This window comes from Eptatretus burgeri, chromosome 1, assembly GCF_056783735.1.
Source record: "Eptatretus burgeri isolate ZD-2024b chromosome 1, Ebu_testis_v1, whole genome shotgun sequence".
In the NCBI taxonomy this organism is placed as follows: domain Eukaryota; kingdom Metazoa; phylum Chordata; class Myxini; order Myxiniformes; family Myxinidae; genus Eptatretus; species Eptatretus burgeri.
Window position 1 is genome coordinate 104,910,469 of NC_140961.1, and position 20,157 is coordinate 104,930,625.

At 41.2% G+C, this 20,157-nt stretch overlaps 1 protein-coding gene across 1 annotated transcript; it reads right to left on the reverse strand.

The window, feature by feature from the left end:
* Positions 1-771: 771 nt before the first annotated feature.
* On the reverse strand, positions 772-19,949 carry LOC147035108 (uncharacterized). Its single transcript, XM_085893733.1, has 6 exons — positions 19,566-19,949; positions 16,187-16,302; positions 13,309-13,442; positions 12,508-12,640; positions 3,997-4,141; positions 772-3,185 (listed from the first exon to the last, which is right to left on the reverse strand). The coding sequence occupies exons 1-5, from the start codon at positions 19,932-19,934 to the stop codon at positions 4,042-4,044; spliced, it is 852 nt and encodes a 283-aa protein (XP_085749859.1). The 5' UTR covers positions 19,935-19,949; the 3' UTR covers positions 772-3,185; positions 3,997-4,041.
* Positions 19,950-20,157: the final 208 nt, after the last annotated feature.

Genomic DNA, 20,157 nt, shown 5'->3' on the forward strand with positions numbered 1-20,157 from the left:
ACATTAATTAATTCATCCATCAATATACCTATGCCTGGTGTTGGCTTAGCGGTTAGGGTGGTGGCTTGGGATCCTAGGGTCCTGGGTTTGAGCGCTGGTTGCCACTGAATTAATACCAGGGAGTTGACTCAGTCTGTCATCCTTGTGAGGTTGGCGAAATGAGCACCAGTATATTGGTAATAGGGGCACTGAATCAGTGGTATAGCTGTGCCCCTAACCAATGATGCAACCAGCAGCCAAAAAGGCAGCACACGATGGGATCAATACACCTCGTTTTGTCGATCGTATTCATACTGACTCAAAATGAACACATCCAGGTTAATATATTACATGATCTAGATCATACAAACTATTTGGTGTTTTTGTTTTCCTAGCAAAGTACCCGCAATACAGGTGATCTTGCTCCAAGCATGCTATGCGTTCTTCTGATGCATACTTATATTTGGGTGGTGTATAGTCAACCGACATTATACCCTCTCCCACCTGGAGGCAGTGATACATGATACACATTTACATGGAGAATTTGCGAACCTCCCCTCACCCCTCCCCAAGACCACCGACAAAGATAAAGACACCCCCATACATTAATTGGGGTCATGCTGATCCTCTGTAGCAAGTCTGGATGTACTTGGCCAAGAACTGTAGGAGGAGTAGCACGACAAACACACTAACAAACACGGTCCGTGAATTATAGTAAGGATTATATAGCATGTTACTACAAATTGTCATTATTACTGTACTACCAGGTTTCTGGTACAAAAGGAAATGAGATTAAGCCCTGAACATTTTTATGACATTGGTTGTCAAACAGCATTGAATACAATTAAGCAAATGGCTTGTCATGGAGCAACCATTTCTATTACACCACAAAGAGGTTACAAACACACAGTATGAAACAGCCAACTACAATGGAAACAATGAAAACAAAACATTGGGATCATTTCCCAATCACATCACTACCACCCACCACCATAGCAATCAGATACTGTACTACAACTGAGGAAGGATTACAAAATCATGATACAATTCAGGAAAATGGGAATCACTTCAATCACTCTCATGGCAAGTAGCAACATGGAGTGGAATGAAAATGTTTTATTTTTAATCCCAAAACTTGTGTCTACCCAAAACAGATCATGTGAATGGAATGTTTAAATACAGGCTTAGAGGGAACAAATGGCAACTCATCAATGGATCATACTCTTCAAGTGTCAGTACTGGTGTCATAGTCTCTTGGCAGGGGTTTATGGTGGATGGTTTGTCATTGCCTCCTGAGCAGACATTCAGAGCCGGAATTTGTAGAATTCAGGATGCTGACAATGACTCAAAGTTACCTCAAACTGTATCCAAACTATAATCAATTTCTATACAACCTTCAAGTTTAATACAATCAGTTATCATGTAATAGTACCACAAGAACAAGTGGGAACTAGTTACAATAACAAGCAAAAATGTCATTAATAAGCAAATAATCAACCATTTAATTATAAAGCAAATAATCCATGTAATTTAATTAATAAGGAAATAATCCATGTCATTTCATTAATAAGCAAATTATCAATATCATTGCATTAATAAGTAAATAATCAATGTTGTTTCATTCATAACCAAATAATCCATGTCATTTCATTAATAAGCAAATTATCAATATCATTGCATAATAAGCAAATAATCAATGTTGTTTCATCCATAACCAAATAATCCATGTCATTTCATTAATGAGCCAATCATCAGTCATTCCATTAAAAAGCAAACAAGCAAAAATCTCACAAAGAAGCAAATAAGGAACCTAATTAAGAGTAGAATGGCACTCGGTAGAGTGCATACCACCACCACGAAATACCTGATCCACGAGAACATATTGGGCTCATTACATTTTTGAAATATCATACTATATATCGTTTTTGGGCTTATCTCTCAATGGTGAAGAATAACTTTAAAATTCAATCATTCTCATATCCAATTCCGGATTCGGATCTTCACAAAATTGAATAAATTCGTTGTGATCATACGTTCAACCTGTCCACCAAGTTTCATCCGAATCCATCCACAATTACTTAAGATATCGTGGCATCAGTTTAGCCCAATTTCTCAATGGTGAAGAATCACTGAAAAAATTATCAGATCCGATTCGGATCTTCAACAAAATTGAATCATTTTTCCTTGTCACACGATACTTGGAAAATCCACCCCCTCTCCAAAGGTTGCCATGGATCCATGAGATTATCCATTTCATCTATATATTACTAAAACTCTCATCTTGTATGTATGTATGTATGTATGTATGTATGTATGTATGTATGTATGTATGTATGTATGTTTTCGAAATACAGCCAACACGGCACATGATAGCACAAAAATTTTAGGGCCACGGTACTCAACATTCGCCTGCGGTGTGCATTATCTAGTTTCGTTCAAATCGGGCAACGAAAAATATTATTAAAAAATCAATTCCCGATTCAGTCAAGTCCTCTTCGGGAGTATTTGATCAATGCAAACAACCTCAGCGGTATAGTTCGCTGGAGCGATCTTTTTTTTTTCCTTGAAATTATTTTTTTCATCAACCGCTGTCACAACGGGAACCCAACGGGTTCACGGGTCATCTTGTAAAGATTAAAATTCACAAGTTCAGGTCAATTGGATGAAAATCGATTATTTTTCAGATTTAAATTGATGATTTTAGAAGTTTGACCTTGAGTCGACCTTTGACCTTTTGACCTCTAAAATAGTTGGTTTCCAAATTCAGCGTTGTACTATGCAATTGCTGCTGAATTTTCAGGTTAATCAGATGAAAATTGACGATTTTTCAGATGAAATTTGATGATTTCAGAGGTTTGACCTTTGACTTTTTGATCTCAAAAATAGTTGGTTTCCCAATTCAGTAATGTACCATGATGCAATTGCTGTTTAATTTTCAAGTCAATTGGATGAAAATTGATGTTTCAGATAAAAATTCATGATTTTAGAAGTTTGACCTTGAGTTGACCTTTGACTTTTTGACCTCAAAAATAGTTGGTTTCCTAATTCAGTGATGTAATATGCAAATCTTGTTCAAATTTCAAGTCAATCGGATGAAAAATTACGATTTCAGAGATTTGACCTCAAGATGACCTTTGACCTCAAAATCAATAGGCTTCCTTCCACAACTTGGGAAAGTTTCATGATGATCAGTTTAGAATTGTGACCTGCAGGCGACAAACAGACAGACAGAATAACAAAATCGACTGACTAATATGCTTGAAAAATCTTCGATTTTGCAAGTAAAAAAAGACAAACAAACAGACTGAGAGGGGTGAAAGCATCCTCCTTCACCTTCGGTGGTGGAGGTTAAAAAAACTATGGCTAGTCAAGCAAGTAGAAGTTGTATTCCACAAATAGCTGCGTGATGAAGAAGAATTTGAGAGGGTAGCACAGACTCAGTGGAGATAATTCAGGGCCAGAGGACCCTGCGTGACCCAAAACTTTTCTGTCCAAAATTTATTGCAAAACAACCTGAAACGAGAAGGGCACTCAGTAGAGCGCATACCTCCACCACGTAATGCCTGATCCATGGGAACATATCGGGCCCAATACATTTTTGAAATGTCATGCCATATATAGTTTTTGGCCCTAATCTCTCAATGGTGAAGAATCACTTTAAAAACAAATAATATGCATATCCAGATTTGGATTCGGATATTCACCAAAATGGAATCAATTCATCATGGTCACACACCCAACATGTCCACCGTTATATTGAAACAACAGTTTGAAGTTGGGTCAAGATTCAAACCAAGGATAGATAGCTCAGATTTGAGTGTGCAAACTTCCAGGCTACAAATGATTTTACCTGTCAGCCTAAAAATGCAGATTTGAATTGACAATAACTTATGCATGAATGAACTGTAGAAAGTAAGATTATGTCACCTGTTGAATGTGTGGCATGTGAGGTTGGGGAAGGAGGGTGGTTGAGGCCAAATACAAAAGAGATTAAGTATACAAGCAACAAAACATTACCTTTCAACCTCTGGCATTGCAAGGATGCAGCAACACAAGCGCACTCTACACAATTGGAAAGACCATTGGTGTCACTTCAAAGGTCTGAGTAATCTCGGAAGATGTTGATGAGCTAGATGTGTGGTCACTGCCGCTTGTCTTTGGCCTGCACACATTCAGGGTTTGGAATAAAGAATTAAAAATAAATAATGAAAATACTCATTCTTTCAACCATGCACTTCCCAAAGATGCTTCACAGCATTTGGATAAAAAGATGTCGGTAAATGACGGGATTAGACCCGGTGAACTCAAGCATTCCCCCGCAACGATTTTAAATAAAGTTTCAATTCAAAAAACAAAGATGTATTGAAGTACACAACCGGTCTGGAGTTTTAGAACATCAGCATTTTTCCAGTTTTTACTGAAATTTAAGCAGTTTAATGTTTCATTCTGCTCTGAAATTAAAGCATCTACCAAATAAACAATTGCAGATAAAAAAGAAATAATGGAATCGTTTTGTTGAACAAAATTTAGTCTAAATTTTTGACTCATCAAAGTAGCCACCTTTTGCAGATATAACAGCCGAACATACTCGTGGCATTCTTTCCACAATGGAAATCAAATATTGTTCGGAAAGTTCTTCCCAACACTGTTGCAGAAGTTCCCACAAATGTGTTGCACTTGTAGGTTGCTTTGCTTTCACCCTTCTGTCCAGTTCATCCCAAACCAGCTTGATGGGGTTTAGGTCTGGAGACTGTGCTGACCATTCCGTGATTTGAAGCCGATTGTCTTGTTCTTTTCTTCTCAGGTAGTTCTGACATAGCCTGGAGGTATGTTTTGGGTTGTTATCTTGCTGTAGGATGAACCCCCTGACAAACTAGGTGTAGACCAGAGGGTATTGTATGGCGCTGCAAAATGCTGTGGTAGCCCTGTTGGTTCAGGGTGCCCGTCACTCTGTGCAAGTCGCCGATCCTGGATCCAGCAAAAGAGCCCCAGGTCATCATGCTTCCTCCTCCATGTTTGACAGTTGGTGTCATACACTGAGGAACCATCCTTTTGCCAACTCGACGGCGTACAAAAACCCTGCGTGATGAACCGAAGATTTCAAATTTTGATTCATCGGTCCACAAGACCTTCTTCAAGTTTTCAGTCGTCCACTGGCGGTGCTTCATGGCCCAGGCAAGCCTCTTTTTCTTATTTTGCCATCTCAGCAAAGGCTTTCTTACTGCCACTCGACCTGTCAAACCTGCAGCTCGAAGTCTTCACTTCACAGGTGAAACTGAGACTTCCTTACTTCGACCAGTGTTAAGCTGTGCTTGAAGCTGCTATCCTGTGAGCCACCTCTCTCGCAAGCTGTTGACCCTCAGACACTTGTCTTCTGATGGTGTTGTGGCTTTCGGTCTGCCAGACCTCTTCCTGTCAGAGTTTCCTCCAGTTTCCAAGTGCCTTTTGATGGTGTAGGAAACTGCACTTACTGACACCTTGGTTTTACTTTGCAATTTCTCTAAAGGAAAGACCTACACTTTTAAGAGTTATAATGGTCTGTCTGTCTTCCTTTGTTAATTGTCTTTTTCTCACCATTATGATAGCAATACACTACTTCCTGCAGTGCAATATTGTCCAAATAATGCTTCAGAGGGTGTAGCAACACAATCTGTTCCAACACTGCTTTCATACAGACAGAGGGTTTGGAACTAATCAACAAATTTGGGATACCTGTAGGAATTGTTTGCATCAACTTTCGAGGCTTAATTTACTTCCATTGCTGCAGAAGAGCTGCAATTGCTAACCCATTACTTGTTCCCTGAAAAGGGCCTTTTTATCAACTCTGAAATTTAAATTATTTTTCAGTTTTTGGAAACCGAAACTTTTTTTTAAGCTCTTGCAGTTTACCGCTTTGCTTTGTACCATTTCAGGTTATTCACTGGATTTGAACTACTTAAATTTCAGTAAAAACTGAAAAATGGGGGTGTTCTAAAACTTTTGACCGGTAGTGTAAATCTGCAATTCTCGACATTGTATTTGGATATCTCGTATTTCAAATTCCACTTTACACGTTACATTTAAGGAATTTTCATCATGAAAAGAGAACTCAAACAGAAATCAAATTATAAATAATAAAACGGTGAAAATTACTCTTGCTTTGGAAATTAGTTTGAGAAATTACCATCCAGTGAAGAAAAAAAATCATTAAAGATTTATTTTTTAACTTGAGGGAAAACGACAACCTTTAACCCATGACAACACAGAGCAAAACATGTAGGCCAGTAATGAAACAAGGTGACAAACTCTGAATCGCCAGTTCCCTGTCCCAGTACATGCGAGTTAATGAATGGTATGAGGAGGAAAACAGCTGGGACGAAAATCAAGACCTTCACATCAAGAGGATAATTAATGGCTGGCATGGAATTTTCATTGTAGAACACGTAAAACTAGAATGGCACTTGTTGCTATTGTTGCAAACAGGATACTTGCTTCTCTAAGATGTTGCTTTGGCTATATATGAGAGCCTTCATGGTCTGTTCAGTCGATTGTCTTGGCAGTGATCACTTTTCAATACTCCAGACCATGACAAAGGAAAAAACATAAATGCAAAAAACCAAGAGTGGTAAAAACTGGAAAATCTTCTCATTCATGATAATAATAATAATAATAATAATAATAATAATAATAATAAGAAGAAGAAGAAGAAGAAGAAGAAGAAGAAGAAGAAGAAGAAGAAGAAGAAGAAGAAGAAGAAGAAGAAGAAGAAGAAGAAGAAGAAGAAGAAGAAGAAGAAGAAGAAGAAGAAGAAGAAGAAGAAGAAGAAGAAGAAGAAGAAGAAGAAGAAGAAGAAGAAGAAGAAGAAGAAGAAGAAGAAGAAGAAGAAGAAGAACAACAACAATAATCTTCAGATGGCGTATTTCTGAGCTGCCTCTCTTAGCGGAAATGAGTGGTATCATCCGATCGTTTTGTTTGGTGCAGCATCCTTTCATATCAAAATTTTCACATCTTGAAAGGATTTCACGAAAAGCATGTAAAACTGCATTCCTTTGTAAAGGAACAGGAAGGGAGGGAGGGGTGGGACTAAGACTGTCAATCAGTCTGATGGGGGCGGAGCAAGCCAAGGACATTTGCCCAATCAGATCTATATGGGTGTGGTTCACAGTGGAATATTTTTACGAAGTCAGTCACAGTAACAACCCACACATCTATACTAATAAATGGCAGTGTCAGTGTGTGCCAGGTGTGTGTAAACTTAAAGGGATCCTACATGGTATGCATCCACAGACTGACCAGCCGTTCCTTATCAACCATTTAAATAGAGTGCTTCCTTGAGTGCTTAAGCCACTTACCGAGCACCCTATAGTCAATCGCGATACCGTGCTACATCATTCTGAGCGATTTGTTCACTCACTGCGGACGCTTTTGCGACGCCACGTCATCCCGAGCGAGTGGTTCGTGCTCCGTCATCCTGAGCGAGTGGTTCGTTCTCCATCATCCTGAGCGAGTTGTTCATGCTCCATCATCCTGAGCGAGTGCTTCGGGCTTCGTCATCCTGAGCGAGTGCTTCGTGCTCCGTCATCCTGAGCAAGTGGTTCGTGCTCTGTCATCCTGAGTGAGTGCGTCATGCTCCATCATCCTGAGTGAGTGGGTCATGCTCCGTCATCCTGAGTGAGTGGGTCATGCTCCGTCATCCTGAGTGAGTGCGTCATGCTCCGTCATCCTGAGTGAGTGCGTCATGCTCCGTCATCCTGAGTGAGTGTGTCATGCTCCGTCATCCTGAGCGAGTGCTTTGTGCTCCTTCATCCTGAGCGAGTTGTTCATGCTACGTCATCCTGAGTGAGTTGTTCATACTACGTCATCCTGAGCGAGTGATTCGTGCTCCATCATCCTGAGCGAGTTGTTCATGCTCCGTCAACTTGAGCGAGTGCTTTGTGCTCCTTCACCTGAGCGAGTTGTTCATGCTACGTCATCCTGAGCGAGTGCTTCGTGCTCCGTCATCCTGAGCGAGTGCTTCGTGCTCCGTCATCCTGAGCGAGTGATTCGTGCTCCATCATCCTGAGCGAGTTGTTCATGCTCCGTCAACCTGAGCGAGTGCTTCGGCTCCGTCATCCTGAACGAGTGGTTCATGCTCCGTTATCCTGAGCAAGTGCTTCGTGCTCCTTCATCCTGAGTGAGTGCATCGTGCTCCGTCATTCTGAGCGAGTGCTTCGTGCTCCATCATCCCGAGGGCGTGGTTCATGCTCCTTCATCCTGAGCGAGTGGTTCGTGCTCCGTCATCCTGAGTGAGTTGTTCATGCTCAATCATTCTGAGTGAGTTGTGAAATAGCACCCAATTTCAGAGCCGTTTGCCGTATAAACGTATTGTTGCGGGCCGGGGGTCGGTGGAGAGAACGACCACAAGGTGGGGAAAGCTACATCATCTCCACCAGACTCTCCAGAATTGTAGGCTGTTGCTCGGACAACTCCGCGAGCTGGCGGGTCGTTTAACCGACCGTGGAACGGCAATATCTCGACCGCGTGGCATAGGGTTATTTTCTCTCGATCCAATGTACCTAACTCATCATGCGGTCTCGGCTACCAGAGATCCACACCCTCGGAACGCCTGGCCGAACCGGATTCACTCTACCAGCAGCGGTAAAATTACACCTACCAACTACCACTCTGCCACCCACCTTTCCGGCTCGGATGCAGTTGAACGGGCCTGCCCAGGACGTCCCAGCTACAATTGTCCGATTACCTGGTTAAAACCCCGCCTAAACTCAGATCTGAACCATGCTGGACCAATGCAAGAAGGGACGGAAACAGACTGGGAACATTTCTGTGATGATTTATTTCCAGTAAATGAAGACACAAAGCAAGACAACGCGAATATACAAGCGAGGAATATTTACAATGATCCAAAAACACTTATTCAGTTCTACTTAAAAGACAGGCCCACACGCAGACACACACACAAATGAAAATAAACCCAGAGTTCTTTATTGGACCCTCGCAGCCGAGGAGAGGGACGAGCTGGGGGTCAGAGTCCAGCTGGGTACCTGACTGTCGGAGGAAGGGGTGCTCCATGGTGCGGAACCTGACAATGGTCGTTGGTTTGGTCCCCAGTCGTACGTGTGGGACTCGAGGTTCGTGGCGGAGCTCTGGTGATGAACATCGGGGTCCACAGAGGGGGTCAGGGTCGCTCTTTCCTTTCCTTTTAGGGGACCAGCAGAGACACGTTCACCGCCTTCACGACCTTCTGCTCAACCCTCTGCTTCAAAAGAACTACACGCTCAACAACAACCCTCAGAGCCTTCTCCAAAACCTTGTCAGAAACCCGTGGAGAACTTCCTCCAAGTCCCTTCTTCCTCACTCGAGTCTCAACCAGCACAACCCTGTCAAAAACCTCAGAACAACCTTCATAACAACCCCTTCATAGCAACCCCCCCAAAAAACCACCTCTCCTCAGAGAGTGCTGAGGAATTTTATGGACCTCCCTCAACGGGGCGGGGCTCGCTCGAACAGACCTCACTCCCCGCCGTGATTAGGCAGGCTCCCATGGACTCGCCCTTCCTGGGTGGGTTTCGGCCTCTGCCGGGAAACCCCAGCCACTCTTCCACGCGGGTTCGTACTTGTTGAGCAACAGTATCAATGTTGCAAAGGTCATCATGAAAGTTACAACATTTGTGGGAGCCGAGAAACCGGAACCGCGAGATCTTGCCTTGGCACGTGAGGGTGCGAGAAGGCAGCTGGTTGGTGGTGGATCGTGATGGGATGAGGGGTCATGCAGATGGAATGGTTGTTAGATGGCTTGTTGGATGTAATAACCTAACTAAAATAAATTGCAAACACGCCTTTGATTCTCCCACCAGACAAAAGGAAAGGGATCTGACGACACACAGACTTAAGGACATAACTGACTTTTGGGACATCTGTATGTTGAATGCATATGGTTTCCAGATCCGTAACAGTATTTTCCAAATTATCAAGCCAAAATTTTTTCTCATCCATCACACACAGGTATTTATAAAGCTTAATGATTGTGAATATATCCCTGAAATGTCTGTGGAAATGCAACGTTGTTTTTCGGTAAAAGAGACAATGTTTTTGGATTGTATACAACACGCACTAAAGTCTGTAATCACACTGCAACCTGCTGATTTCCAAAAAAATGCTGATATCAGCCAAAACTGTAGTGTGTGTGTGTGTGTGTGTGTGTGTGTGTGTGTGTGTGTGTGTGTTGTTCATAAAGCATAACATATTCTCTTTACTAGATCCTCTACGCCCACCCATCTGACTGCCGTGTCCAAGAGGTGTTCGTGTCCGGACGCTTCCGGGCGGTGTTCCACTCTGGACGCTTCTGGGCAGTGTTCGTCTCTTGATGGGACAATAAAGTTGATGACATTGTTCACGTGGTTTGGCAGCCATATTATTTTTAGATCCTTGTCGAGGATCTCTAAGTCTTACTCACGTTGTTGTTCTTCATCTTCTTCTTGTGGACTTTTTTGTTTCACAGCCTACAGTTTTCATTGAAACTTCCTGAAACTTGGCATATATATGTAAAAATACCCTGCGCAGACAGTAACCATCTCCAATTTTGAAAATTCCTCCGAGAAAAAAAAGTTATGACATCAAAATATCTCCGCTAATGGAAATCGCCTAAAAAATTATCTCCGAAACTAGGCAAGCTTTTTGAATTCTGTTTGCGGGAATCGAACAGGGCATGAGCAGAGATGAATTACCGCACATATGATACATCACCATGACGTCATATCAATTTTTATTACGTCATTCCTATCTTTTGACATTTTCGTTTCACAACCCAGAGTTTTCATCGGATCTTCGTGAAACTTGCCATGTATATGCAGAAAGCCCACGCGCAGGCAGTAACCATCTCCGATTTTAGAAATTCTTCCTAGAAAAAAATGTTGACATCATAATATCACCACTAATGGAAATTGCTGATACCATTATCTCCGATACTAGGCAAGCTGTTTGAATTTTGTTTGCGGGAATCAAGCCGGGCATTAGCACAGATAATTTGTCGCAAACCTGATACATCACAATGACGTCATATTCGTTTTTATGACGTCATCATAAAAGGACGAGGATCTTAGCTCATTTGAGCTTGTTTTAACTTACAAACCTTCAAAAATCTTCTTTTAAATGGCTGAACAGATTGAAGCAAAGCTTTTCACGAATGATCACCTATCCATGAGGTGGATATCCAGTTCTCCAACTATGATGTCATATTATGTCACATGGTTTGGCAGCCATGTTGGATTTACCCTCAAATTTTTGCAAATCGTCTTCTCCAAAACTGCTTGACAGATTGAGCAGAAACTTCACCCACATGTTCCGCAAGCCTTGTGGATAATAGGGTGTTCACGAATAATTAATAGATCACATGATCTAGCAGCCATATTGGATTGAACAAAAATCTTTGAATGATTCTTTCTCTTTAACCGGTTCTTAAATCAACATGAAGCATCAGAATTATGATCCAGTAGTCATGGGGAATATGTGTTTTAAATTTTAACCGGATCGAACACATGGTCTGACAGCCAGAATTATTTTATATTTTTAATCTGGGTTCAGGGATTTAAATCAAACTTGTTTAATGATGTCATTGGTGGTTTCATTTTTATGTCATAATTGCATACGTCGATTGCTTAATCTGATCAATATGAAAAATTTTGAGGGTCATCGAGGGCCAAGTTGTGTGGGTTAGCAGGGGGAAATTGCCGATATCATCGGTCATGTGGTTCGGCAGCCATTATTATTATTATTATTATTTTTTTTTTTTGCAAAAAACCTTCAAAAATCTTATCCAAAATGGCTGAACAGATCAAGGCAAAACTTTACAGGTATGATCAGCTATCCATAAGGAACAAAAAGTTATCTACCTATGACGTCATAGATCACATTGATTGGCAGCTATGATTTTTTGAAGAATAAAGCTTTGAGAATCTTCTTGTCCAGAAAGGCTTGACAGATCGAGGGAAAACCTCATCAACATGTTCCCCAAGCCTTGGGGATAGCAGCCTATTCACGAGTAAATAATAGGTCACATGGTCTGGCAGCCATATTGTTTTGAATGAAAATCTTTAAATATATATTTCTCTTGAACCGCTTCAATCAATCAATGTGAAACATCACAGTTATGATCTAGTAGTCATGAGGAATACATGTTTTAAATTTCAACATGATCAGAAGCATGGTCTGGCAGCTAAAATTATTTAATAATTTGAATCTGGGTTCAGGGATTTAAATCAAACTTGGTACAAGTATGTTTAATGATGTGATAATGTGGTCGGAGGCATATCTGGCAATGTCAGATGTCAAAGAGTGCTCCTCGAGTTTTAAATGTTTTATTACTTATAGACTAGCATTATGGACTTCACTTTGCTCAAAAGGTAAACATGACAATGACTAATCTCACAGTCCTATACTTACTGAGGTTGTATTGTACCAAAATGCATTGCAAATGCTCTTACAGGTGCAATTACACATTCTTCTGCAATTGCATAGCCTCGGGGTGATATATAAATATGCGCTCCAGTTTACCTAGTCATTGCTCCAGCTCCCCCTTCATATCCATATCCTTTAGGACCATACTTTCGTAAATAGCACGATTTGCAGTGTATTCCCAACTCGTGTGTGGCGATGGTTGTGCTGTCCAGGCTCTTTCTGCACTTCACTGCAACACACACAACCAGTGTCAAAGGACAGTTTGTTCACATGTGCAGGACTGGTCCAATCAAGGGTAATCCAAAGCTCATTTCATTCTCATCAAAATTAAATAAAGATGGTTTACAACGATGTCTGTGGTGAAACACACAAGTTAAAATTGCTGTAAAAACGGCTCCATTGACTTCTTCGTAACAGATACATCGATGTCAGTGTTGGATCTTGGTGGTACGAGACCAATGAAGATGAAGGCATAAAACCCTTATTCATTTAGCCATGCGGATACCGCAATGCTGTTTTGTTAGGATTTATTTATTCAGCTATTTGGATATCACATTGCTGTGTGGTTAGGATTTATTAGCCCCCATTGGACTTAGTCCAAAACGGGGGCTTATGGACTTGGTCTCGAATTTCGTGTCCGTGCATGCGTTCGTCTGAAACCACATCTCGGACATGTGTGGACCAATTTTAGTTGTACTTGGCAAAAAGACAACACATGATTGTGAACATATGCACGTCATTATTTTTTTAAACATCAAATCCAAGATGGTCGACTGATGCCAATTTTAGTTGTAAAAGAACCTGATGTTGAACATATCCTCAACCATTTCTCAGACAAGCATTTACCGATGTTGTTCAACCTTGGCACTCAGATAATGATGGAAGACAATGACTCACTGCAGATGAAGCAATTCTGGTGGTAGTAATGCCCCTCACATTGCACTTCCTCTGCGTGGAAAACCTTCTCATTGCAGACACCACAAGTATTTCGATCATTCGACATGCTGCTCAATAATCTTGTAGCCCGTTTCCTGTTGAGGTGTTTAGCAGTTACATATTAATGCATTCGTTTTGACATTTGCATGAATAGAAAGTGTAATATGCCAAATTCAGAGCCAAAGTGCAGCTAATCTGCAAGTTCGTTTTCTACAGTATTCAAAATATAAAATTCAATTGAAATGAAGTGGTTCCTTAATCATAGATTGATGTCTGGATACAGACAGACAGAGTGAACCAACTGCCTCACCTCACTTTGCGCTTCACACGTATGGTCGGAAAAAAGAGCCAATCGTCTGCCTAGTTCACCCCCATGAGCACACCATACAGCTCCAAACCACCCACATTCACAACAAAACCCAAACGATTAACATTTTTACAATTCCACTTGGATTTCTCAACTGGAGAAGCACCAAAGATGTTTTTCAGCATTTTTTGATCAACATGCTGGTGATAATGCAATGATATAGTGCGAGCGACTTTGTTTTACTTCTTGAGTTCTTCATCCTGGTCAGGTCTTTTTTACAAAGGAAGGAACTAAACACATTAAAACACTGAGACCGATCACACATCATTCCAAACAATCTCACACACTGCAGTTTGCTTAAACTTCCAACTGGGACACATCACATTGGAGCTCTCAAAACACAAGGAATTCCAACCATTTGCCACATATATACAGTCCGACGTTTTCCCAGCTCATATTAATCAACTTATATTCCTCAATGGGTTTTTATAGGGCCTTAAAGCATCAAATATTTTTAGGCTATCGATGCGATTCTTAGCAGGCTGAACGAGCGATTTGAGCAGGAAGATGTTTCGCTTGTAACACCTATCAAGCAGATTATTCTAAACTGCATGGAGGAAAGAGGATTATCTTTGGATGTTCTGAAAAGCAACCTTATCGACAAAGAGAAACTCAAAGTCCAGCAAGATTATCGACGGACAATCTTGGGGTTGCGTAATATGGAGCATTTACAGAAGATCACTAATGTAACCAGACTTTATACAGTTGCAGAATTCTACAATTGCAGCTCTTTACGTAATACAATATGGCTTTGTGTGATCGCACATTCAGTATAATGTGTCACTTGAAGACATGGTTAAGGGGAAATCCTCGAGGAAACATTCTGAATGACATCGTGTTCACAAACATCCAGAAGGCCTTATTGGATATGGTCAATATCAAAGTTGTCGCTAAATAATTCGCAGAGAAAAATGAGCCAAAAAGGAGTTACTTTTGAATTTTTGTAAAAAAAGGAAACTGGAGTAATCTTCGTCTGGAAATCCTAATCTTGCTTTGGTAGAGAAGAATCTCGCTTCCTTTTAAATTAACAATCCATTGTGTGTTTTTCATTCTTTTTATTCCAGAAAGAAACTGATTGGTTTTAGTGATGAGCCATAAAACATTTGTAACTTCAACTATTTGAATACCTTCGCATTTTTATGCTTTGTTGGCAACAGCTGTGATTCCTCATGCCAGCACATTATCTCAAAAGGATGAAAAGAAAGACAAAACCTTTTCCTTCCTGCAGTAAGAATGGTATCTAAAACTGGGTAATGTTAAAATCCTCTGTTGTGAGTTGTACTTTTGGCGTTCATTTTACTTAAAATTTTGAAAAGCATCAACTTTAAACATGAAAGTATTAAGATGGCTGTCCTTGGTCCCACACTATTTCCCTTGTACGTTAACGATCTCCCAGAGAAGGTCTCTTCATCAGTAAGACTCGTCGCAGACGACTTCGTCCTGTACAGAGAAATAAACAGCCCAAGTAATGGAAGGAAGATCGAACATGATATTGAAGCTTTGCAGAAGTTTGAGTCAGCTTGGCTGCTGCTACTTATCCCCAACAAGTGCACTTCTTGAGGTTCAAAGCAACCCGTAACCCAATAGTCACTGAATTTTCCAAACACAGTTCATCCCTCTCCAGCAGTGCAGCTCCCATAAATACCTTAGAGTGGTCATAAGTGGTGACTTTAAATGGACGATTCATATTGATGCAATCTCGAGGAAGGCAAACCAGCAATTGGGATTTGTTCACCACAACACCAGAGAGCTCTCCAAGTGCTTTACGGAAGCTATCAACAAACTTAGGCAGACCTCATATGGAATAATGCCAAGTGTTTGGGACCCCACTCCAAATTGGACATTCAGAGATTGGAGAATATCCAACGTCGAAGAGGCAGGTATATTTACGAGTACCGCAAGAGAAGGGATGATTCGAGCATGATTCACGACTTGAAATGGCAAAGTGTTTCCCAGAGGCACACTGCCAGCAGACTTACAGTGGTTTAGGAGGTATTGAGAGGGTTGGTAGCTATCTCCCCAAGTTTCTTTTTTAACAGAAGTAAACAAAAACCTGGAAACGTCATAATATGATCCTTCAACACCATCAACCAAAGTGTAACGTTGACAAATTTGCCTTTTACAACATTCCATATCCGACTGGAACAACCTCCCTGCTAGTGTCCTAAGTAGTGACACCCTTGAACAATTCCAGAACGAGCTAAATCATTGTATTAACAACATAAATTCAGACTAACATAAATGTACAGAAAATGACCATCTTTGTGATCGGCTGGAGATCTTTGAAAATTATCCCAGGAAGAAAAAGAAGAAATCTTCTGTGAAGGACCAATCATTCCAGAATTTTCCTGTTCAGAGCATGCCAAAGACAGTTAGATTTTTTTTGTCCTCAAATAAATTCTCTCCCACCTTGCCCCTCTTCTACTCCGGCGTCCCAGGGGTTGGGTACACAGTAGGAACACATGGGTTTACCTTCTTCGATCCTCCACCTGCGGCAGCCTTGTGCAGGGAAACTCCACTGGGTTGATCCACACACGGTGCTTTATAGCTGCTGCTCGAAGGGTGGGCGTCACGGTTCGTGGGTGGAGCTACTACCGAGACCGTTCCACACATGGTTAGTCAGTTACCGTCAAAAGGAAAATCTAAAAAAGGACAAACTTACCCTGTCGGTCTGGTCACGGCCTCTTACCCTGATTCAAATCGTTATCCACATATGTTTTGAGATCGTGAGTTCAAATGATTCCTTGATTGAAACAAACAAATGTGGAATGATTTTAGAATTAAACAGAGCAGTCGAGTCAGAATTTTCGAAAGGAGTTTGGGTTGGGGGGAATGGGAAGGGACAGCTCTTATTGGCACAGATTGTATGTTTGTGGGGTGTGTGGGGTGGAAAACAACTTACCCAAAACTCAAAGCATTCGAAATATTACTTTTGTCATGAAATATTTTTACCCAGTGCTTTATATACTTTATATATGAGTATATGTAAAGTATACTCATAAGTTATATTAGTGTTATTCATTGCATTGTGTTGTCGTGAAACATGTGAGCATGAATTTAATTTTTTAAAAGACAATAACAATGACGTGATGTAACTTGTGATGAAAACGATCCGTGAATGAGTTCATAATGGAAAAAGGAGTCCTGGTTTTATAAACGAATCTGACAGGATGTGGTGGAAAGGTAGCACACTTACCTTTATGAACTGTCCACCCTAGGTTATAGTCCGAACGTCACTTCCAATCTGTCAGATTGGGGACTGGCCTGGTGTTGCCTTAATGGTTAAAGTCCTTGTCTTAGATTCTAGGGTCTTGAATCCAACAGGGTCTAGAGTTCAAGTCCCTGTTGGACTGTTGAATTAACACCAGGTTGGATTGTCTCAGCTTGTCATCCTTCTGAGGTCATTAAAATGAGTTCCAGCATGCTGGTAACAGAGGAATTGCATTGGCAGCATACATGTGTCCCAAGGAAATGCAACTGCGTTACAAATGCTGCATTACAAATGAACAAAATAATTAAAACGCTAAATGTAATCTTGATGATGTTGCTTATTACTTATTATCCAATCATGATGCCTGCCATATCGAGCTTATTTTGAACTTTTGCCACTTTCATCAGTCTTGTGCGCACGTTCCAATTATATTCTGTGTGACCTTCATTCCGTTAATTTCCTTCTCGATGGTACGTCACCAGCCATCTCTTGGCCATCCAACCCTTCTCTTCCCGTGAGGTGCCCAGCATATTATTCTATCAGTCTATCTTGATCTTGCATGTGCAACACATACCCAATCCATGGTACACCTAATTCTGATATCTTCAATGTCTATGATGTTTCTCCTCCCTGATAACCTTTCAACCTCATTCTTACTAGCCGTGTAACTGTTTCAGCCGAGAAGATTCTCAAAATTGTATTTTGGCTGTTGTTTTATCCTGTCTATTTGCTGATTTTCCAAGATTCACATCCAAGTAAGACGATTGACTTCACATTGCTGTCAAAGACCCTCAGCTTAATTTTGGTATTGTATTTATTTGGCCGACAAAAACTTCCTTGAGTCTCTTTTGAATGCACCCCTTGCCTTTTACATCCAGTAGTAGGACAGCATCTCCCCTCTGGTTCTGGTAGACAAGGACCCCAGATATGGAAAGTTGTCAACCTCTCTGATTGGTGGATTATTGCACACGATGTTTGTGTTCGTGTGCATTGCATGTATGTTCATGTTTGCTGTTTTGGCTGTGTTAATGTTCAGCCCCACTTGCACCATGTACTCCTGTAACCTATTTACTTTTTTCTGCATGCTTTGTAAGGATTGTGACATCAGGTATGTGCCATCTGTAAAGCAGAGTTCCTATTGCTGTTCAAATTGGTTTCTCCAAGGCAGTGATTCTGAACCTTTTTACCACCATGCCCCTCCAGTTCGTCCTTGCCTCCACGCCCCCCGCCCCCCCTCACATCTTCAACCAAATGATTAAAAATCCCTCCTGAATTAAATGGAAAAACTGAAAAAATGCGTGTTGTTCATCTTTGTATTGAACAAAGAATTCTGTATAAGCAACACTCATATACAGAGCATATTTAATGAGATGACATTTAATGAGATACTTGACATTGCTTCTTTGTTACCAGATGTTGAATGCGTGGTCGAATGCCACAGAGAGCACAATGCAAGTCCCCTTCAACGTTAAGCTTGTTTCTGTACTTGGTCTTGACAGCATCGAGCGTGGAAAATGGAGCTTCACAAAGATACGTTGATCCAAACATTGTCAGAATCCGAAGAGCTTGATGTGAGATCAAAGGGTAAACAGGAGGGTACGTGACCCAGAACGTCTCTAGATCCAGTTTTTTGAAATCTTCTTCAGCTGAGGAGTTGAACTTTAACTCAAGAAACTCCTATTGCACTTCACATTGAAATGGGTTCCTAATGAATTTCCAGGCTTCGCGATTCCCATCTATATCTGGAAAGTATCTTGTGAATTCTGCTTTCGATTCAGTCAGATGAATAGTTATTTGTTTCTTTAACTCAGAATCAAGGTAACTGTGAATGAGAGCAGAATCCAAGTTAAACTGGCTGTATTTCCATCCTCAATTCGACATTTCCAGAGTTCGAGTTTGGCCATGAAGGCTCAAATGACGTCATGGTGCATGATTATGTTGATGTTTTTCCCTTGGAGTTTGAGGTTGATGGCATTCAGCGCTTCATAGGTGTCCACCATGTAAGCTCGAGATCGCAAAAATCCTTCAGACTGGAACTTGTCATGGAGATCTGCTTTCTGCTGTGAATCTACAAATGTTGCCACTTCTTGTCGTAGTTCATAAAGCCGTCCAAGCATGTTTCCCTTCGATAGCCATCATACGTTTATGTAGAAAAGCAAGGCTTGATGTTCAGAATCCATAGCCACACAGAGCTGTTTGAAGAGATGACTGTTTAAGGCTCCAGCTTTGATGAAGTTGACTACGTTGATAGTCAGGTTCATGACATCCCTCATTTCAGCAGATTGAGTTTAGGATGCTTATGCTTCACGATGAAGGATGCAGTGCGTACCCATAGCAGATGGACTTTTTTCTTTCACTCTTGTTATGAAACCAGATTGAAAACCAAGCATGACCGGAGCTCCATCAGTTCCAGCACACCCCTTCCAGCGAGTCCCACGAAAGTTGATTTTCCTGGAAGAAGTTTGATACCACTTGAAAAATATCTGTTGCTTTTGTATAACTTTCCATGGGATGGCAGAAGAGCATTTCCTCTTTTACACTATTGCCTGACACGAAACGAGCATACAGCAGTAGCTGAGAACACTGAGCAACATCAGTCGTTTCGTCCAACTGGATGGCAAATACAGGAGAAGCTCTTACTTGGTCAAGAACTTGATCTTTGATGTCCTGAGACATTTCATCGATCCTTCCCTTGACGGTATCGTTTGATGGAGAGATTTGAGAAAGCTTGTTTGCACTATCCTTCTCGAGAACGAGCTTTGCTGCACGCAGTACACTTGGTTTTATGAGAGTTTCTCCGATGTTATGGCCCTTTTTGCTCTTTGCAATCAACATGACGATCTCATAGGAAGCCTCAACAACCTTTGAAGTCTGTTGCCGAAATGCTCCACTGCTGTCCATCTTAGCTTGCTTCAAGGAGTGCCTTTTGGTTTCAAAGAATGCCTTGGGTTTGGCAGCTAGAGCAGGATGCGTTGTCTTCAAGTGGCGTTCCAAGCGTGTGGGCCGCATGCCATCATTGCTCAGAGCATATTACTCACTGGGGTGCTCTTTTCCACACAAACGTACGATGGCTTTCGAAGGGAAACATGCTTGGATGGCTTTATGAACTACGACAAGAAGTGGCAACATTTGTAGATTCACAGCAGAAAGCAGATCTCCATGACAAGTTCCAGTTAAAAGGATTTTTGCTATCTCTAGCTTACCTGGTGGACATCTTTGAAGCGCTGAATGC

Coding starts and splice junctions, on each gene's coding strand:
- LOC147035108 (XM_085893733.1), bottom strand. CDS start 19,934: ATGCGGCCCACACGCTTGGAACGCCACTTGAAGACAACGCATCCTGCT. Junction 13,443..16,186: donor CAGGTGGAGGATCGAAGAAG/GTAAACCCATGT, acceptor ACACCTCAACAG/GAAACGGGCTACAAGATTAT. Junction 12,641..13,308: donor CCAGAATTGCTTCATCTGCA/GTGAGTCATTGT, acceptor TGTGTGTTGCAG/TGAAGTGCAGAAAGAGCCTG.